This window comes from Maylandia zebra, linkage group LG12, assembly GCF_041146795.1.
Source record: "Maylandia zebra isolate NMK-2024a linkage group LG12, Mzebra_GT3a, whole genome shotgun sequence".
Classification (NCBI taxonomy): Eukaryota; Metazoa; Chordata; class Actinopteri; order Cichliformes; family Cichlidae; genus Maylandia; species Maylandia zebra.
In genome coordinates, this window is record NC_135178.1 from 26,367,161 (window position 1) to 26,390,334 (window position 23,174).

The following is a 23,174-nucleotide window of genomic DNA, read 5'->3' on the forward strand; positions in this document are numbered from 1 at the left end:
CTCCCTTTAATGTCACCCAGCAAAGGGAAGTGATGAAATGGAGCAATTATGTATCCATTTGTGCTATTCAGGTGAAACCAGGTGTAAAATTTCCAATCTGTGCACCTGCTGTATCTTCAATTCATTGTGCTTCTCCAACAGTGTTGCCCGTTAGATGGTAATATCCAAAATATGGACAAAATATTACACGCAATAAATCTATTTACCATTATCATATTGCTTCCAGAGAAAAGGATTGCTCTTCCTGTGCAAGCTTACGGACAAAATTGCAATAGCTAAGCGATCGCAGCCGATGAAACCAACATATCTTATAGACTTGAACTAAATTGTTAAGTTGTGCTGTAATAAGAAGAAAAACACATTGCAATAAAACAAAATTGTCCCTCATCAAGAAGAAACACACTTAATTTGATATCCAGACATTTAGGAATATGAGAAAGCAAACAGTGAAGCATTCTCATCTTGAAAGGGGATGAGTACAAAACAGATAGCTGAGTTATCTCCCGTCGGAGTGGAGATTAATTTTAATTTTCCAAACAGTTTGTGCAGATAAATATTCATGAACCACCTTGAAAAGTGATGGGCGACTATAAGGCGGTCAGCAGAGAAACCAACAAACCTCCCCTCCATTCTCTGTAGCTGTGCCGGGGGAGGGAAGTGGGGTTAGTTCATGATGAAAGACTCTCACTATCCACGACCTTTCCAGTCTAAAACAAAGATTTGCACAATTAACTACTTTTAAATGTCATCCAACTGCCAAATCTGCATATCAACACCAGGGCTTGCATAGAAATGAGGATGTTTGTAGAGGAAATCATTTTTCTCCACTGTCCCATCCCAATGCCACCAAATGAGTTCTTTCTCGTTTTAGCCAGCAAGGAAATGTAAATGTCAACATATCTTGTGTGGAGATCCTTCTGTTACTAATTAACCTTTGCCGTTTAGAAGCTAGACTGAGCTCTGCCTAAACACTGCAATTAACTCAAGCTTCAAAAGACAGGGAGACAACATCTACATGGAGCCTGCAAAGGAGGAAATCACACCGACTTCATTATCCATGCCGACACACATACTTTGCACCTCTCACGTATTTTGGGGTTCTCGTAGGTTGATATTTCCCCCAGGCAGCAGGAATGAGTCTATTGGGAGGATGTCAAAATTTAGTGGATTAACAAATCTAATTTCTTTTTATCTTCATAAGCTTGGACAGGAAAGCTAGTTTCGTTATAGCCCCTGGTGAGAGGAAAACCATAATGTGGAAATCTGTAATCGTAAATCTCCGTATTTAAAGCTGAGGACTGCTGACGTCTGTCATGTTCAAGTTCAACTTCCAGATGCAGGGACTGGGAAGAAAATTTGTCCTGTGGCAAACTGAAGACTTTGGTGATCTAAACAAGTGAACGAGCCAGTGTAATTTAAAAGCTGTCTTCCGTGTGGGTCTCCTTTGGGCTTGAGCTTCACAGGCTCCTCTGGAGTCATGAATGCCAACATTTAGCTCATTCTTCAGCTCAAGGGCAGTGTCAGTTACAAAGTCAACCCATTAACATCTTCACTCTTTAACGCCATGCTCTTTCTTCTTAACAGAAGAACCAACACGAGTCAATAGGCAGGTAGGTAAGCAAGTGAAATACCTCTGTTTTCCCCTGGGAGGAGACTAAAAACGCTATATAGTGGGCAGGAATTTGTTTCTCTGATGTGATGTTAAAAAACCGAAGGAGTTACCCCAGGACTGATGCACACAAATGACTGACATAATTTCCAGGAGAAAGGAAGTATCTGGGCTTTAAGAGGGTAAGGGTGAAGCTGAGTAAATGCTGGGGAGGTGCCAGAATAAAGCTGATACCATGTAGAGTGAAAAGGATGAAGGAGAGCTTTAGCAGACTAGACCCTCCACAGTTGGACAGTCTGTAAGGGGAGAAAGTGAGTAAAAGGAAACCCTTTAACGACAAGGAAGGTATCTCTGGCAAACATGATCAGCCGAGCTTTTGTTGCAGACAAGATATGGCTAGTTCAAGAAAGCTGAGAAGATAAACCTTTGTGTGACATGAAGTGATATTAACAGCAAAGTGACAGGTCTTAAATTATATCAAATGACTAAAAATAAAAAACGTCAGCCCTCATTGCTGGGGGCACCACGGGCAAGATCAGAAAGTTAATACATCTATTATTCAACCACAACTATCAAGGTTTCTTCCTGAAGAAATACTAACAGGTTCTGGCATACTTAGCTCCTGCAGCACAGCAATACCTAAGGAAGGTGCACTGCTGAAACACAGCCTTCATCATTACTAGATGCACTGCATCAATCCTTGTGAGGAAGTTCAAACAAGCTTTGGCCCTTTTCACTTGAGGACATCCGTCAATGTCAGCCATGATTAGGTCTTGAAAAAATACAAATTTCTTGGGAAGACTAGACTAACGTCTTTGCAGGTCCGACATGACAAATGTCCTGTATGGTCAGCGTCAATTCTTATCAGCACCTCATTAAAAATGTAATGATCACATGAATATTTACCAAGTTTAATTATGGCTCCATATAGCTATTCTGTCATGCCCTGCACCCCCTTTTCCTTTCCAGGAGGGCAGTCTCTCATCTAAGTTCCAGCTGAATGCGTCCTTCCACCTTGATGAATATTGCAAAAGTCCAAGGAGAGCTAGCCGCTGATGGAATCCACCTCAATCAGCAAGAGAATCAATGGCATACATTCACATTTGCAAAGGCTCTAATTGGCAGCAGTAAAATTCAGCAATTTACCCATGAGAGAAATGGGAGTGGAGTGCAAGGAGATCAGCTCATTTGTAACAGAATTTTTTTTTTTTTTAAACAACTTGTCCTTCTAAAAACAGGAGGCTTGCAACAGATGAGGAGAAGCCCAAGCAAAACTATTAATGTCTCTGCTTGTCTGGACTAGTTATTGAAGTAGGGATGCAACACTGGAGCTTTTTCATTAAGGTTTTAGCCAGAACTGGCAGTATTTGGTTTATTTCTCTTTACCTGTGTTCTGCTCAAATATAGTCTCAACTAATATAATGTAAAGATCTGATATCACAACTGTTATTCCTTCTGACAAATAGTATTCAGTAACTGGCCTTTTGAAAAGTTGATAGAACCGATGAGCAGTTTAAAACAAAAATTAACAATTTATGAAGTTAGTACTAATTGTTAGACCCTTAATTCTCAATATTTCAAAATTATATTTTCAATTATACAACAAGAAATGTGTTGTATGTATTCTTTATGTACACTACTGTGCAAAAGTCTTGAGCTGCTCCTCATTTTGTAAATGTTGCTAGGAAAATGGTAAATAGACGGAGCAATTCATTGAAACAATGGAAATGCAGTAAAAAGGCAAAACACAGAGTTTGTACATTTCTAATGTGCTTAAACATTTTCCACCATTCTTCAACACAGTCTCACCTCTCCTGGGCAAACGTTTAAGTAATTTTTTAAAGTAGTGTTTAGGAATAGTTCTCCAGATTTCTCGTAGGACATTCAAAGTTCTTTGGATGTTGGCTGTCAAGATGATCCCACACTGCTTTAAAAATGTTGAGGTCAAGACTCTAAGGAGGCCAATCTATGACTGATAGTGTTTCATTGTGTATTTTTCTGTCCAGGTATGCTTTTACTGCACTGGCACTGTGTTCGGGATCACTGGAAAGCATCTGTCTCTCAGATGCTTTTGCCACTGACTTTCAGTCCTTTTCCTGTGCGATTTCCTCAGCCTTTTCTCCTAGGTTCTCTTCGTTAAGACTGACTTCTTGACAGCCCATACTTCCATTGAGATCATTTCTGATGAGACTTTGGTGAACAGTAGATGCCTCAACTGAATGCAACTCTCACGTCCTGTGTTAGATCTTTGTTGGATTCCCCACCCCCGCATTTCTTCAGGCACTTTCAGATACTGTTCATACATTGGAGATAGCTTGTTAAACATCCCACTTCTTTTGTCCACCACCTGCAACGCACTATACATCATGTCAAGATATGGCATAAGTTTGGATAATAGCTCGTTGGGAATCACCTTGTTGGTGCAGAACTGTTGCCATATTTTGCAAATTCCACTAAAGAAAGTAACAAAGTACACCAAAATGCAAAAAACAGTCGGTTCTTTAAGTTTTCTGCAGACAGAATTGGCTGATCCCTTGACTTATTCTATGCTTGAATGATTGATAGGTCAGTGTTAAGTGACTAAGCAAATAAAGTAACCATGCTCTAAAAGACTGGACTGAAAAAGCAGCCAACAACAATCTTGAAAAATCTTCAGAAAGGCTCAAGGCCACTTCAAACAAAAAAAACAAAAAAATCAAAAGACTTTTGCACAGTACAGTCTTCTCAACATAACAAAAACAAAAGGTAAACAAAACCTGATAAAACAGCTCCCTATGTGTTTATTCAGATTATGAAAAGTCATTTAGCTGATAATCAAGTGAACAGAGCCTCAAGTTGATACAAATTGTGTTGACAACACAAATAATCCATCTGGGAAGAACCAGCCTTTGTATCCTTTTTGATGCCATCTCCGGTGTTTAATCACTGAACACGAAACACACTGAACAGTAAAACAGGCCTTTATAAGAGGGGGACATATTGAGTGACATCTTCTTAGCTCTTTGAGTCCTTTGCTGTCCTGCTGGGCAGCAAGCTGATGCATCCTCACTTTGTCTCAGATGTAAAAATTCTGTCCAAAGTGCCGAACTTGAAAGTCTATCCCAGTGGAAATGCAGGTTTATTATTTGTTCGGGTGCTCAGTAGAAAAGAGATGATCGAAGCACAGTTTAGGGTTGAAAACATCTTTATTTCTAAAAATACAGAGGCTTTGGTATGTCATACTCATACATTCCAAGGCCTTAGGTTCCAAAGAAAAACATGCTGGTATCCCTATTTGCATTTTACCTCAGAATGCAGTTTGTGTTAAATTTCACCATTCTAGCATTATAAATAGTATGCCCTTTTTGTTGATATGCAACTCATATAATAAAGGGTCTGGAAATCCTGATGGAAAAAATGTTTAAGTGCTCAACAGATGTTGTAAAATGAGCGGAAAAGTGTTCCACTGGCGTTCTGAATATTCCTCTCCTGACCTGACTCAATTCCAGACATACAGAAAGAAATGAGGGGGGGAAAAAAAGCTTGAAGTAGTAGTGTTTTATTCATCTTTATGTAAATCCAGTCATTTACGGTTGCCTTAACAAATCAGGAATCAAGTGTGTCAACATCTAGCAGAGAAGGAAGTGCATATGGGGATTACAAAAGAACAGAAATAGAACAAAAGCAGATCGAGGGAGAAACCCTCCGTCGGTTAAAGTCTACAAATCCTGACACGAATAAAATGAACATGTTTTTAAATTGTCTGAATTCGCTATGTGCTGTTGAAAGTTTACAGTAATACTCTAAATTCTAACCTCAGTAAGCTATTGTTCATATCAGAGTGACTTGGAGGCTGAGCCCCGAGCTGCTTCACACCATAGAAAAATATTTGCATTTTTAAATGTACATTGCTGAATTTCTAAAGAATGGATGAAAACGATGATTCTCACCTTGCAACTTCTTCTCACTCTGGTGTTAGGCCCAAGCCAGTTTTTTCTTTTCTTTGCATCCTACACAACTAAGAAAGAGAAACTGCTCGTTGCTACATAGCAAATGTTACAAGTATATGCTCAAAACCAATATTCCAATAAGTAAACCCCACACAGTATTTATTTATATATATATGTATATATATATATGTATATATGAAATCACATACACTTCAAAAAAAAGTTGAGATGCTAAGTGAAACATTTAAAATAGAACTAAGACATTGTATCAAATGTTGAAATTGAGAAATTATGCTGTATATTGAAAAATATATTACGACTTTGAATTTCATGCCAAATTGGCAGACCTGGCTTGCAGACAGATCAGTCAGCAGACACGCTCTGACTACGAAGCCATGCTGTTGCAATATATGCAGAAAATGGTTTGTCATTGTTTTGCTGAAATAAGCAAACCATTCACTGAAAAGTCCTTGTTGGGATGGCACATGTTGCTGGAAAAACTTGCATATATTCAGCATTTAAAGTGACTTCAGAGGGGTGTAACCACCATACCATGTGCACTAATGCATCCTTATACAATCGGAGGATTTTGGCTATTAAACTATGCACTAATGAGCCAAAAGTGTGGGCTACATTCTGTTTCCCAAATCTCAACTTTTCCCTCCCCCTACTGATACCCAATTCAAAATGAGCATTTCTCAGTTACAACATTTAATGTGTTGACTTGTCTTTTTTTTTTCCAATAAAATCTAATATGATTTCTATAATTGGATGGCATTTGCAAACCACTTAAGGCTTAACACTTTCGCTTAATTATCATGATGACTGTGGTTAATATTCTTATAATATGGCCCATCATTTTTGGGTAAAGGCAACTACTATTTCAAGCACTGTTAAATTTCTCAACATAACGCTCCGTTTCGTGCACGGAAATAGAGCACACTTGATTCCAGGTAAAACGGATGCCAATTTCATCTTCACATTTCAAAATGCTCCATATCCTGCTGAGACAGTAAGGTCACGATCTCACTGCAAACATGCACATTTCAATGCTTTCTTCTTGCCATAAATTTTCCACAGTTCTGACTTCTTCTGGAGTGAATCGTCCTTTTGTATGATAACAATGTGCATACTGAATCACTGCAAAGAGCTCTGTCCTTGCCAAAAATCTCACCAAGTGTACTTGTACAAGTCTGCAGGCGCTTTTAATACTGTACTGAACATCCAAGAACGAAAAAAAAAGTTTCAAGTGGACAAAATAAACGTAACTAATTTCAAATAACCTTAAGTGAGGTCTGAGGTCCTGGCCGTTCAGTTGTTGTCTGCTCTGAGGCAGTAAGATGATGCCTCCTGGGGCGACAGAGGTGCAGTGTGGATCACCAGTTCTGGTTGGTGAATTAATTTTTCTGTTTTGAAGTTATTTCACTAAAATAATTCTGGTCCAGTGGTTTCTGAATGTTTGTCGTCTGAATCTTTTTATTCAAGACCAAAGCTTTAGCCTCGCAACTTTACCTCTAATCACCCCACCACGATACAGAGAAGTGAAACGGTATGAGGAGTGATACTCCTTACCTTTGCCTAGAGCAGATATCACTACATCGCCTGACTGAATTGTAAAATCTCATACTGAAGAGATTTGCTTCAAATAAAACTAATGGACTCAGACTTTGTGTCTGTGAGTGTGTAGCTACATGTTCACATGCATGTTTGAACAGTCAATGAGAAGCAAACATGACTGAGCTTCGCATTTTGTGTGCGTATACAAAAAAGGGCCTTTGTATAGCAAATGTGTTTTATGTGCTTATGTGTGCGTGTGTTTGTTGAGCGTGTCTGTGTGATCCAGCAGTAGCTACGAAGTGTTTGATGTGTTGGGACTCCAGCCCATTTGATAAGCTCTCTCCAGGGTTCTCTTGCAGTCCTGCATCACTGTGCTGAACACAATGTGAGGGTACTGGACCACCAGCCTCTCCACTGTCTCCTCGTTGACCTGCAAATACGAACACAAAGACATGCGCTGTTAACATATGATCGTGTTTTGTCTTAGCTTTAGACCTTCTAACACACTACTGTTGCTTCTATCAATCTTACATTTTTAAAGTTCCGGTTTAAGGAGCCAGTTTATGTTTGAGCACATCACCGAAATAATAAAGAGTTAAAGTCCAACGCAAAAATTTTAGTATTGGAATTCTGTCTATTCAGATGGTGGTGGGTTTATAGTTGTTTTACACCAAGGGTGGGGAACTCCAGGCCTCGAGGGCCGGTGTCCTGTAGATTTTAGATATAACTCTGGGTCAGCACACTTGAATCAAATGATTAGTTCATTACCAGGCCTCTGGGGAACTTAAAGACATGTTGAGGGATTATGTAGCCATTTAAATCAGCTGGACATGTCTAAAACCTGCAGGACACAGGCCCTTGAGCCCTGAAGTTCCCCCACCCGTGCTTTGCACAGTAGTAGGATGGATGCTACAGTTCTTGACATCATCCTTAGTTGTAGTATTACTGAAGTTTAGTCTGCTATGATGGCTGGAACAGAAAGACCTTAGAGAAATGCTTCTTTAGTCTCACTCAGTATGCAATATTATAAAACCTTGGATAAACAAAATGTAAATGTGCACTGTGTCATTTTTTTCCTTCTCCTTTTCAAAATGCTACCAAAGGCATTCACTAGCCCTTGGGATCTAAGTCCACCTTAATGATATGATCGTAGTTTTATTAATGAAAGAAAACAGGAGAAGTCGTAGATATGTAGACTAGCTTTTGTTTGCAGCACTAATGTCTTTCAATATTTCCATTCAATCACTTAATAATGTATTTTCAGTGGCAGTGATGGAGGATAAAAAAAAAAAGTATAGTCCTCCTGTCTAAAAATATATGCTTACAGGCTTCAGGAAAAACAAGTCACATCAAATGGATTCATTTTGAAGTTACTGAAGAAGTGACGTACAAACATTTCCTCAGACAGTATTTCTTTTCTAGCCTAAAAAAAAGAAAATATCCTGTGACTGGCAGCTCTCTGGTTGAAAATGCCGTGATGATGCCAGAGGTCAGAATGCTTCAAGCTGATAGGAGGCCAACAGTAATTTAAATAAGCATTTGTTACAACTGAAGTATGCAGAAGAGTATCTCTGAACACACAACACGGGGAACCTTAAAGCAGATGAGCTACAGCAGCAGAAGATTACACCGGGTGCCACTCCAGTCAGCTAAGAATGAGTAACTGAGGCTGCTATTCACATGGGCTCGCTAAAATTGACCAACAGAATAGAGAAATGTTGCCTGGTCTGATGAGTCTGCTATGATATTCAGATGGTAGAGTCAGAATTTGGCATAAACAACATGAAAGCATGGATCTATTCTGCCTTGTATCAGTGGTTCACGCTGGCAGCGGTGGCGTAATGTGTGGGTACAATTTGGGCCTCTTAGTACCAACTGAACACTGTTTGAAAAGCCTACCCGAGTAGGTTGTTGACAATGTCCATCATTCCTGACTACAGTGTACCCAGGATACAATTTTGGATGTGCAGTTATCAAATCTGCAGCAACCGTGTGATGCCTTCATGTCAATATTCCCCCAAATTTCTGATAAAGGTCCAACCTGATACTAGTGAGATATAAGCAAGTGTTTTCTTCTACAGATTCAGTGCAGCAGACTTTGTTCCGGTTGTTTTCAGTTAAAAGCAAGTGATTTGCGAGAGGATTATAGAATTTCCTCCATGGACAGGAGGATAAAGAGCAAAAAAAAAAAACTGTTGTAAAATGAATACATAGACAACTTTCTTTGGACAGAGAAAAAAGCCTTTAAGATTCCCGTAAAGGTTATTAGGACACAGCCAATTGCTGACTTGAACTTCTGGTTAAATACAACTCTTTTTTGGTAGCAATTCATTTTTTACAAGCACTTAATAAATGTATAATATAAATACATTTAAGCTATAAAATGATAAACAGTAATGATAAATTTTGACTATTGTCCAGGTTGGAGGTGCCATGATTTGTGCGATCACTTACCCCATTTCAGAATAGATTTCCAGGAGGTTGTTGGTTTATTCTTTAAAATAAAAGCTTACAAGGATATACATTTAACAGAAATATGGTTTTAGGTCCAATAAACTATTAAATTGATTAAATAAAAATATGGTTAATGACCTAATTAAGACTAGCAGAAACCCTGCTTGGCCTCTTAGTGCCCTGTACAAATTGTGTACTGAACTACTATGAACGATAGCTGATTCTGTAGGAGCATGCCGTGTGCGTGCTCATATGCACATACAGCTAGACTGTCGTTATGGGTGAAGCACCAGTGGACAGCTGAGATCACCAGGCTAATAAGGCCCTCATGTTCTCAGAGGACAAGAAAGACAAGGAGCTAATAGCTACTCTAGCACTTCTCTGCCAGTCAAACACTGTCGGGCCACTTAGAGCCAAGAGTGAGAAAGCCTGAGAATATGACAAAGAACAGAGGCACAGTAACCCTAGAGACCTTGAGGGGTTAACCGCAACCCACCCAGAACCAACCCCCCCTACCCACCCGTGAGCATGACACTTTCCAGGGGAAATCATGTATAAACACTTACACACATGTTGACGACACAGTCATCTGATGTTGCCAGTGACAAAACAAGTTTCACAGTTTCCCTGAGCTTAACGGCCAAACGCCCGTTGGTGTCTGTGTTTAGTATCACAAGAGTCTTGCATCGTCACAGTTCCCTGACTCTTGCTTGGGTTATGATCTCTTCTGGGTGTCATTATATCTGTCTAATTCATTATTGTTCTTCATTGAATACAAACTTCTTAAGCAGTGGAAATCAGCAATTTATAGTGACAAAACAATGGAAAGACAAATGCAAGACAGACAGAGTTAATTTATTTCTCTAAATCTGCTGAAAAGAATGAATGAGCCGGGAGACCACCAATGTCTCCTGGTTCACAGAAGGTGGATGGAAACTCTGCATAAAACAAGTAAATCCAATAAGACTAAAAGGCAACAACATCCTGTTAGTCTTCCCTTTGACTGCCAAAGTACAAACAAGCGAGCTGAAGTTAAGGTGCTTGATGCCAAAACCCAGAGTCTTTTAGGAAAGCAGTGTTACAAGACTAATGTAATAAAATCACAACAAGCACAGGGTCAAAAAAGGAATTCTTAATGTCATCTCTCTTTTTTTCTTAGTGGGAGGGGGAGACCTCATGTTAAATGCTCAAGATGCCTACTCTCAGCTCTCTCTTTTCACTCAGTGTTGAAGGGAAAGACAATAACAAACAGTAGAAGATGTTGTAATTTTAAATAACTCTCTGAGCTCCAATTCTGGAAAAACACTTTGAATCATCAGCAGGCAAACAAACGAGAAACGAGAAATGGAAATGAGAAAGTTCCAGCAACTCATTCACCGTTGTGATCAGGGATACTTTAGTAAAGCTGAGTCTTTAATAAAACAGTGTTTCAGGATATTGCTTTAAAGAATTCACATTATTATAAGATATTATATTCCAATTGCTACGCAAATCATCACATATCCTCAAGTACTGTGAAAGATAAAAGTGAACAAGTGAAGCGTTGCCGTGGAGTATACATCGAGCCATGAAAGGGGATAACAATCAAAGAGTTCCTGCAGATGTCTGAATATCTCAGTATTTTTCTACACGAGAATCGCTGGCTGGGCCATAAGTTACCCTCACAAGGCCTTTTATGGTATGTTTTTGGATGTGTTTCAGGCCACCTGTTTTTATGCACATTTTGAATGTGTCACAAAAAAATCAGGGTGGAAATCACCCTTTCCCTTCTCTCCTAGTTACACTTGCACACTTGTAGCTACTTAAGTTTCTGTGATGTATACAGTTGCTTCTTTGTATAATCCCAGACTGAATACACAATGTTTTGATTAGGGCTTGGTAGGGGTCATACCATCTGTTGCAGGACTCCCCATCCTCTTTGTACCTGGATATGGTCCTTCATGACTTTGCTTTGGTTGGCCTGAAATGCTTTAAATTACACGATCCAAGACTGTCCTCTTCATCTGCAGCGATTTAATAGCATCTAACGAAAACATATGGTTGGATGTGCCCACTTTGTCATACAGTCACAAAAGTAGTGACTGGAAAAACACATTATAGTGAATTTTGTTTTGCAGCTTTTGAAAGATTGATAAAAACAAAAAACAAAAAACGCTTTGCCATTTGGATGGAAACTTGTTTAATCATGTCAGGTTCTCACACAAGCTCCTATAACTAGTAGGTACTTATGGTTTTGGGAGACTAGGCCAGTTCTAGCTATAGGCAGATGTGGGATCAGCCAACCCAAACTGACGAAAGCAATGAAAAATTAGTCATATTTTTTCAGCCAATAGAAAAGCACCCAAGAAAGCATGAGTAATGTGCAAACTGCCTAAGGCCCGCTTCCAAAGTCTCCCCTTGTACCGCCTCTTAACGTGATCAGAGGCACAAACACACAGAGGTCAGAAGAAGCAGACAGCTGTGTCTCTCGGAGGCTGCACAGGTGTCCAACTATGAACTCAGAGCAACAAGTGAACTACACCAACATGGTCCCACTGCTTGTGAGGCAATCACACACACTCCTGGTTAAAAGTGTTGTGAAGCTTTCTCCCCCTCCTTTGGTTTAGGCTATCACGTGTAATTTAAGGATAGATAATTGCTGACATGTTTTGGTCTGTGAAAACATTGCTCCTGTGAAATCCTTGGGAGACTAAACTATTTCCATCTTTTTTGACTGACTGTGCTGTCAGAGGAGCTGCTGCTGTGAGTATGAAAGTTCCTTTAGATGAATGTTATGTGCTTTATAATATTCTTGAGTATTTTTATCTAAGGACTACTTTGAGCCTCACAGTATAGAAATCAGCTCTAATTGAGCACGTTTAGTGGCAGACTGGCCATCGGAAGTACAGTACCTGGAATGCATCCTGGTGAGCTAAAGGTCATTTTGGCCTGCTGCAAATAAGCTGATGGACTTTTCAGAATCCACATCAAGCGTGACTCTGTCGCCCACTCTCAGAGCCTGAATCCTCTTGCTACAGTGTATCCATTATGCACGCACTGCAAAGACTTACCCAAATGCACACATGCAGCTTACCCTTCTCCCTTACTGTTTCTGCAAGGCATGCAACGTCTATCTGCTGCTCTAAACATAATGTTAGAGAACTCACAGGAAAGGTGGAGAAGATAGGGAGAGAGAACACTAGGCAGATCATCTGAGCATGTCTGAATTGCTGTACTTTTTGTTTAGTTTCAGCGCGTATGTGTCTTTTAGGAATTTTCATCATTTTGCTCAGTGTTTGAATATAAATATTTTCATTTGAAAGTTTGACCTCAGTCTATATCTTATTCAGTGATCATGAGCTGCAAACTACTTCTTTTGGTTGTCAGTGTCTAGCTCTGCATATCAGACTGTATTCTGATTGGTGCACCGATATAGCCGTAGCAGACATCGAAAGCTCAGGTTCAGACAGCTTTGTCTCGTCGCCCCAAAGTTTTGCTTTTGTAGTCTGGAAAACTTTCAGATACATATAGTGGACAAGTTTCACCTGTAGGGGTTTTGCATCTTTCTTGCAGTAATTAAGACAACCATAGTATTTAAAAATAAAATGTTGGTTTTTATAATACTTATAAAAATCTTTATTAACCATAAATAATACTTTTAATTCTTCTTAATTAATTCTTTTTCATTTTCTCCAACCCATCTCCCACACTCTTTTTTTAGTTTAACTGATCCAAAAATAGAAAAGCAAATAGCTTACTGATAGCGCTATTATTTGCCTTTTGCTAAGACATCCAATAGCATCGTTAAAGTGAATTCTTTTAGTCGTGTACAGAAAATGTGGTGACAATAGTACATAACACATGGGGTTTGCCTAAATGGCCTGAGATTGATTCAAATTCCTGGCCTGAATTATTTATTTCAATCCAACCTTGAGCTCTTTTATTTCTCAGAAGAGATCCTGAAATGTACATCCAATCTAGAGGGAGAGACATTATACATTAAAATTGATTTTAGTAAATATTAAACTTATTCCCCAACTATTTTCATCTTGCATTACTGCATCTGCAATGGCACTATATATAGCAGGATTTATTATCACTATTTTGACAGACTCAAACTCAAAGTCAACACTCTTGGAGATGATTCTGTGTCTATTGTATGTAGAACAAACATACAGATCCCTGCTCTTCTTCAGCCTGTGAGAATCATCGCACAGCTGCTGCATATGACTTGAAACAAATAATATTAATCACTGTAGTGTGGTAATGATGATTATTATGTTTTTGTAGGGATCATGTACAAACCACTTAAAGCAGCGGCGTCCAGGGTGCCACTTGGCTTATGCTCACAATATATAAGCACTGCAGGCCTGGCAAGTAAGTATAAAGTAAGTATAATAATGAAGAAACAAACATAATGGTTTAACAGCTGTCTCCTTTTCCTGTTTTTAAATTTTATTCAGGCGTCATGTCTGGGATCCTTTTAACAAATTCTCCAGCTGGCGCCAAAAGACACAAGCATAGACTTTACTATAATTTTAACTGATATATCTTGCTTTAATGTAAGGTCATTCACTGTCTTTATTAAGTGGACACAGTGAAATGAGAGAGAAGTCGAGAGATGGAACAAAGGTTTAAAAGATCGACACACACCCTCCCACTCGCAGACAAACACCTGCAGTTTGCCTGCAAAGATGGCAGGGACAAAAAACAAGAGAAGAAAAGCTTAACCAAGGCCTCCAAACACACAGAGAGAAGTTAAGTTTGTTATGACATATGGCTGAGCCTCATTAACAGATAAAATGACAACCCCCTGATTGCCTTCATAACATATTATGCTGTATTCTTGAAAAGAGAATGAAACATTCCCTAGCTCGTTAATCAGGGCTTAATTACAATTAAAACAGATCTAAAGAATAGACCTGTCACGCTGATGGGAGGCCATAACATTCATTAATGCTAATTTAGTGCAGCTCCACTTGCTCAGCAAACATGGCACACACAACACGGCTCCCAATCAAAATGCTGAATCATTTCCTAATTGCTGGTTGTGGCAATGCTAAATGTTTGAGCTTCAACAAGATTGCTTTGATGGAAATCATGAAAACACTCGCTATTGTCCTGACCTGGGTTCTTCTTCTTTTTCCCCCCCACTGTCACATACAATGGGGCATGAAATAACTGCAATTCAAATATTTTACTTTGTGATGAACGGCTGATGTTTCTTTTTCTTTTGGACATTAAAGACTATATACGTTTTATGTTGATATAACGCAACGATTCCTTGTCCTGGTTTTGAGATTTATTCTATTATTTTGCAGGGTGGAGCCTACGCTGTGGACCAAAAAAAATCCACTGACTTGGACGTTCATACATCATAGCATCCCTTGCAGTAGCCTGGCAGCGAGCCTTACTGTAAGATCTTTCTGCCTACAAACGACAGCCATCTGTAAAGAAACACTGTCGCAGCAAATACCCAGAGTTCACGAATACAGTCCTTCTCTTTTCAGCTTGAACAACGCTGCGTGCCCTTTGCACAGCTGTGAGTTATGTGAAATGAGATGTGATGACATCACCACACCTGCTTGGTATTTGCAGCTCAAAGCTGAAGTTTGACATGAAGGTCAGACCATATGCTGTAGGTAACTGGCAGGTACAGAGGGGAGTCCTCTGGTTACAATTGTGCCACTGACTTCTTCTAACCAGCCATTCAGCTGCTTCCTCTCCGACTGGGTAATATAGCGCTTAATGATATTTTGTTGCTTGGCAACATAAACTTAAAAATGCTATCAGACGATGGGGCCTGTAGTGACTGGAATGGTGCTTTAGATATATGGCTCCTTGAGGGATTCTCTTCTTTTTTTTAGCCCATGCAGGCCTGATCCACTGTACTGTACAACCCCGCCGTCGAACCTGCTGCCAAATCTGTAGGAGAGCCATATGATAGAGCAGATCGCTATTCACTGATGATTCTAATCTTTGAGAAGCATCTGGGAGAGCAGCCACAGCTATCTGGAGCAAAGCCTATACTTATGATATTTTCCCCCATTTTAACTTCAAAGATGCTGCCCTCTAGATCTAAGTGCGGTGTAATTCACCCTGATGGGAAATGCGCTGCTGTCAGGGTTTACAAGAGGGTGAGGGAGATGAGGGAAAAACAAAAAGATGTATGTCTGATATGTCGTTCGACAAAGAGCACCTTTTATGTGAACATGCTGCGCAGTAAATGAGATTACGTTGTGGGGTTGGATGTGCAAGCGCACACTGACAACCGCTCGTCTACTTTTACATGAGATGGCTGAATGTAAGCGACAGTAAGTTGTCAAGCTGACCTCTTGCTCTCTCTTGGAGTGCTCTTATATGCTTTCTTCCTGCGAGCCCTCTCTTTTTTTAAGACTAATCCGCTGATGCAAAATGCACTCTATCACCACGTAAAATATGCATTTACCGCAAACACTGGGCCCTCTCTTGGTAAGCAGCACAGTAAAATCCATCGTAAAGATGACTAATGCCGCAGCCGTTCACATTCTCAGATGGAAAAAGAAGAATGGGGTTGTAAATCGATAATCAGATACACAAACATGAAGATGCATATCGTATTAGACCGTCATGGCGAGAACACACTCTTCGTGGTTCTAGCAATCAGGCGAGGGAAATGGAATAAACGGCGTAATCCACAGAGCGCTGTTTTGTTCGTAGCAACGTGACCCTGAGAAAGAAACAGAACACTGACGGTTGATATTGAACAATAATTTAAACGAATGTGCATTTTAGAGAAAAGATATGTTCCACGGTCCTTCTTATATTACAAAAATGTTTCTTCCCAAAAATGGCCCCACTATTTTATTCCTTTTTTGTTTTCAATAAATTCGGCACAGGTCTGCAGGGTTCTTTTCTTTGTCTCATCTCTTCCCATTTTCTTTGGCCATGTGGCAGCCATTGCTAGTTCCTGGCCCATAAAGAGAGACAAATAGCCCCCGTTCCCTGTCTGTTCCTATGTAGACAGTGTATCAGTCGACCAGTAAATACATTTGGGGTAAATGTTTAAAAAGCCTGTTTAAGCAGCAGAAGAATGCAGTGCATCAGGTCTTAGTAAAACACAGCTTAAATGAGTCTGGATTTAAACAGGTCAGATTTATAGCCTTCTTTAAACCGCTCAGAGGAAAAGCCCCCGTTGTAAAGTTTCCAAACGAGTAACTGGACAACTGAACAATAAGGAGATAAGGAGAGGAAAGAGGGAGTGGGGAATGTATGGGAAAAACAAGAAAGCAACAAACTAGGAGACGCAGGAGCAGAGAGAGAACAAAGAGATCCCCATAAACTTATTCTGAAGGATTCAATATTTCTAAATGATCTACTGATGCATTGGCTCAGAAGCTTAAAGGAACATACTTCTGACCAAAGAAGGTCTGAGTTTAAATATTTTGATTTTGTCTCAAAAAGCCAAGCAAGCCTTGCAGAAATCTGCAGCGCTTGGCTCTGAACGTGCGTTTAAAAACCAGGTCAGGCACTGTTTGCGACAACTAAGGTCTGGTCCTCCTCATCCCTGCACAATATCAGACAGCAGCAGAACTCAAAAGCAGGGTGTCAGTACAAACACTCGCACACGCACACACAAAGAAGAATGGGGGCTCAACTGAACAGGGTCAGAGAAAGAGGTTCTGGAGGCCAGATTCTTAAACCCCACACTCCATCACGCGTGACAAAGGTAACTAAAGGAATGTGTAAAAGGCTCAAGCCAATCCTTCTTTCCACACCGGCCATCTTATCGCTGCAGACTGGAGGAAAGCATACCGTAGCTCAAAAGGCTTTTTGCAATTTATTTGTCCATCATGGTTAAACCTATTAGGCCAAATATAATAAAGCTAATTAAAATCTATGGTGTTTTGTTAATATAGGGTAGTGGCTCTAAAGGTGAAGGCAATCCATACACTCACAATGAATAAGTTTTCCTAACATAGTCCTCTAAAGTAAGATTTAGTTCGTTTTTTTTTTGAGGCAAAGAGTTTGCACAAATTTTTTTAAGTTCTAGGAATTAATTAGATTTTACAGCGTAGCCAAAAGGTCCACAAAGTAATACTGTTAATTATAAAACTGTAATGCAATATTAATAAGTGTGTCTTAACAGATGGTTTTATTTATGCCAATAAAAAGAATACTTCCCTCACCACAGCGTACAGAGGCAAAATTACAGTGGATTTCTAAAACAATTAATATCTGACTAAAGTGCAGAATTTCAGCTTTAATTCAAAGACTTCAACAAATATTTTGCATTTGCTGTTTAACAATCAGCCATTTTTGAAAGCCTTCTTTCAAGGGGACAAAAGTACCTGGACAAGTGACTGATAACAGTTTGATAATGCCTGTTCGCTGTTCTGGTATTCCGTGACAAATTAAGGAGATAAAAAGATCTGGAGTTGCTTCCAAGTGTTGAACTTGGATTTGGTAGCTATTCACTGGAACTTTTAAAAACGAGGCCCAAGAAGATGTTGATGCAAGTGAAAGAGACCATCATTATGCTGAAAAACTAAAATAAACCTATCAGAGTATAATAAAAACTTTAGGAGCCGCCAAATCAACAATGGGGTACATTCTTAAAAAGAAGGAATGTGCTGGCGAGCTCAGCAAAACCAAAAGGCCTGAAAGACCACAGAAGATAACTAAAGTGTTTGATTGCAGAATCCTTTGTTTGCTTAACAAAAACCATCACAACACCAAGCCAAGTAAAAAAAACATAGATGCATTCACAAATATAACTGCACAGAGTTTACAACAAGGGGCAAAAACGCTGGTTACACTCAGTGATGTGACTTCTGTCAGGAGTATCCTGATGTGCAGAGGCTTATACTCTCTGCTCAGCTTCTGCTCAGGAAAATGACTAGACAGCACTTCGTATTCTTAAGGAGTCGGATCTCAACCCATTAGATCATTCTTTTCAAGTATTAAGGACAACAGTAATGGCACAGAGACCCATAAATAAGTAGAAACTAAAGGTGGCTACAGTAATGGCCTAGCAGATCATCAGGGAGAAAACAACATTTGTCCCTGGGTTCACTTCAGGGAACCATTCACTGCAAGGATTTTCATCTTTATTAAAAACAAGTATTACAAACAATCCTTCTATTTAAAATCACGCTAGCTTGTTTAATTAGTTTTGAGCTTCTGAAAATGGGGGACCGTTTTTAAAAGGGGCTGTAATTTCTAAGAAAGTTACCAAGTTAAACGCCTTGTTTAAAGCCCTTGAAATAAAGCCGAAACTCTGCACTTCAATCACATCTTGATTATTGAATTTGAAATCCACTGTTGTGGTGTAGAGATGCAAAATTCAAAAAATATGTCACTGTCCAAAAACATGATGATTTCTTTGGGATAAAGAAAGTTATTGTGACAAACCACATCACATGAGAGCAAACGTTCACAAGAATTTTGCATGAGAGCTGTAGATTAAAAACAGTTCAAATGGCATTATAGAGCATAAAAACATTGCTGGAAAAAATTCTCCCCAAAACAATAATAATACTTCTAGTATGGTGCTCTGAAAACAAAATGCTTTCATTACTGGAAATACAATAAAGCTTCCTGCTTACCTATTGGACAAACTAAGATTTCTTTTTGGTTTCTAAAATCGTAAACAAGCTAATTGGGTACTGGCAAACACACACGAAACACAAATTCCATAGCGGCTTACTGGAGGTCAAACACTCGCACAATTCCTTAAAGATAATCACAACAGAGCTACCTTGTTTAATTATTTTGCTTTGTATGACTCCCTTGTTATTCAGAATAAATAAATAAATAAATAAATAACAAGGACAGCTTGACCCTGTCCTTTCGAAGAAAACCATTATACAAAATTCATAGCGACTCTTTAAAGACCACAAGCAGTAGATTACGTCTGTAAACTGGTCAAAGTCAAAAAGCAGTGGCCAGCACTCAGTGATCTCATTTGAAGGCTGAAGTGTGCACAACACCTACAGCTGGGTTATTATCCTGAATTACTGGCTAATTCCTAATAATGAAATAAAAGCAATACAACTGGAGTCAAGTTCTGTTAAACAAAAAGGACAAACAAACATGTTGTATTCAGATTTCAGCCTTTTATTTGATTCTCTGTCAGTAAAAGCATTTTTATGGTGTAAATCTGTATCTTTGTTCTCAGCTCTAATGTTAAGCAAGCTGTCACAAGAACTCTGCTCCAATAAAAAATATTTATTGGATGTTTTTTCACAGTCACTTGTAAATCTGACAGATGTAATCAGTCCCGCTAAAAAATTGTTTGACCACTCTTACTACAAGCCTCATTTACCCATTCACAAAAATGCTTTTGTCAATGCCCAAGTACTTTTCTGCTAATACAAACACACACAGACAGGCAGGACACGCAGCCCCTTCCTTGGCGACAGCCCCACCCCATTCCTCAAACTTGGCTGGATGTATATTAAATTTGAAACGCCGGTGCATTCAGTGATGCTTGTTACATTGTCATTAGCATTAAATACCCAATCCATAACTAACACAGTCAGACACTGTGCCTGCAGGCTAAAATGTTCTTTGATAACCTACCGTCGCCGCCTCTGTGAGACAATGAGGAAAAAAGAATGTACTGTTAGTTACTGCCCAAACACCTATCACATTTGGCAACTCCGAGTACCCCGAGCAAACCGACTGTTGTCTACTGTCTGCCCATGACTCCATGAGATTATGTTGACCTCAGCTGTAGTCAGTAAACAGCACTGGATGATGGAGGAAGCGGAGGGCGAGGAGACAAAGAGGGAAGACAGACAAGGGGGCTACTTGAATGAACTAATTGAATGAACAAAAGATGTCCGCAGCATCCAAAATTCAAACAACCTTGGTTGTCCTTACGCAGAGGAGGAGGAAAAGGAAGACGAAATAAACAGACAAAAAGATGGGAATGGGGTAAAAAAAACAAATAAATAAAGTAAGGACAAGATAGTGAGAAGGCCAAGATGTGCATGGGGGCGTATGTGTGGCCAGGTGAGGTCAGGTTTACGTGTGTGCTTTGGCTAGATATTTGTTGAAGGGCAATTCTGAGATTCCCTTGAGCTACTCGGTGAACTCTGTCAGTGTCTCACTTTATTTCACCCTCTCTCCTTCACTGTCCCTTGCTCCTGCCCTTTAGAAACAAGATGAAGGGATGATCAGGAGGCGGCTTCAGTTAAGACCGCCAATCAATACAGCTCTTCTGTGTGGGATGAGACTCCAAGATTACACTGAAAATCACAAATGGCAAATGACTCTTTCAAACTACTTTCTCCACTTTGAACATTCAAGCCTGACCAAAGCCTTCAAAATAGGAACCAGAGAAGCTCCCTATCTTGCACTTGATAGTGTGCACGCAGTGGCTTTCTCCTAATTCCCTTTCGCATTAGAAACCTTTAAACTAAGGATCCCCGCTGTTCACAATAACAACACTCATCAAAGAAAGTTTTACTGAACTCCCAAACTCTCATTTCCTAAACGAGAGTTAAAATGCCTCCTAACTCTTCACCATACTTCATCTTTGTTTTCTTCAGTCCAAACCTCCAGGCCCTGAACAATTAGGCCCTTGTTTATGTCTGCAAATTGCTGTGCCGTGCCTATCAGTGTATAGTCCCTGGCAGCTGGATGCACCGGTGGAACGACCATATTGATTGGGATGTCTGTTCTTTTAACAAGGTCTGTCTGGTTGCTCTATCTAGGGGTACAGCAGTGTTCATACGTGTTCCCCAAACACCGCTCCACCTCAGTTCAGGTAATGGAAGCACACTTCAAAACTGCTTACACAAAACACTTTTTGGTGGGGCAATTTGTAAAGGGAATACCCAGTACACGCTCGATTGTTCCATATTATCTAATTTTCTTATTATTTTCTCTTGGTTTCTGTCATTTGTGAAATTTTTTGTTTAGCCTTTTAACCACAAGGGCAACCCTCATTTTACTTTCTCTTCTCCTCCCCCTCTTCTCATTATTACTATGATAACTCTAACTTTCTTCACCAGCTGTCCCTGAAGAGGCCAGTAGCAGTCAGTGTCATTATTTTCCATAGTCCAGCTTCATGCTGACTGCATGAGTTTGCTTCTCTCTCTGTTTCACAGCCTTGACTGCCCATTTGTTTTCACTCTAATGAAGTAGTGGAAACGTAGCTGGGGAAGAAAGAAGGGGAAGAACTAGTGAAAAAGGAGAAGGGGGACTAGATGGGGTTAAAAGAGAGGAGGAAAGAGACAAAGCACATGAGAAGTTTAGGGAGTTGACAGAGGAAGAAAGAAAATGAGAAAAAAAAGGGTACATTTGAGCAAGCTGTGAAAATGTTTCTAAAGAAAATATTCCACCAAGTCTGAATAAGATCAAAAATCCCCAAAAGTGAGATATACAGAAAGAAAGAAGACACAAAATTTAACTCGCAGGCCAGGAGGGCCCATTACAGAAAAAAGCAACTTAACAGAGATATGAATACAGTGTTGAGATAAGAGCACACTGAACATTACTAGGCCCTGTACAGATCAGTAAAAATCTTTGTTCTTTCTTTTTCCCATGTGATTGGAAACTTCCTTGTGGTTGTCCAAAAAAAAAGAAAAAAGTTAGCACTCACCTTCCACTTTAATTGGCCAATCACATACCAGCAGGTCAACCTAGTTCAAAACTAGCACCAGAATAGGAAAGAAAGGTGATTTGAGTGACTTTGAATAAGTCGTGGCTTTTGGAGCCAGATGGGTTGGCCTGAGAATTTTGGAAACTGCTGATCTACAGGGATTTTCCCACACAACCATCTCCAAAGTTTACAGAGAATGGTCTGAAAGAGAAAAACTATCCAGCGAGTGGCTGCTCTCTGGGCGAAAATATTTTATTGATGCCAGAGGTCAGAACAAAAACACAACAGGAACTCAAATAACAACTTGCTACAACCAAGGTGTGCAAAAGAGCATCTCTAAACACACAACGTGTGGAAACTTGACGCAGCTGGGCTACAGCAGCAGAAGACCACACGGTTGTCACTCCTGTCAGCTAAGGACAGGAAACTGAGGCTAGAGTATACACGGGCTTACCAATTGAAAAACAGTTGCCAGATCTGATTTCTGCTGTAACATTTGGATGGTAGGTTGGCAATTTACAACAATATTAAAACAATGATTAATCCTGCCTCGTATCAAAAGTTTGGCAGGTGGTGATGGTGTAATGATGTGATGGATTTGCACACTTTGGGTTCCTTAGCCACAGATGAGAATCGTTTAACCGCCACAGCCTACCAGAGTATTGATGCAGATCATATCCATCCCTTTATGACCATATCATACCCATTCTCTGATTCTGGCTGCTTCCAGGAGGATAATGTGACATGTCACAAAGCTGAAATAATCTCAAACTGGTTTCTTTGAAAGGGACACTTCAATCATGGAAGGGCAACTGACAAATCTGCATCAACTGTGTGATCCTGTCATATCAATATAGACCAAAATCTCTAAGGATACTTTCCACCAACTTGTTGAATCCATGAAAAATAAAGGCAGTTTCGATGGCAAAAAAGGCACCAACCTGATACTAGCAATTTGTACTTAATGAAGCATGAGTGTAGTTATGTGGATTTGTGTTAGTTTAGCATATTATTGTGTGCTTGTGTCTCTGCCTAGGGCGGGAGAATGCTTTTG

The 23,174-nt window shown here is 39.7% G+C and overlaps 1 protein-coding gene across 1 annotated transcript in view; it reads right to left on the reverse strand.

Annotated features, from left to right (window-relative positions):
- Window positions 1-5,131: 5,131 nt before the first annotated feature.
- Window positions 5,132-23,174, reverse strand: part of fbxl17 (F-box and leucine-rich repeat protein 17) — a 233,582-nt gene continuing 215,539 nt past the window's right edge. The window contains exon 11 of the mRNA XM_004547163.3: window positions 5,132-7,525. Coding sequence (XP_004547220.1) covers window positions 7,388-7,525 — 138 coding nt within the window. The 3' untranslated portion in view covers window positions 5,132-7,387. The remainder of the gene's footprint in view (window positions 7,526-23,174) is intronic.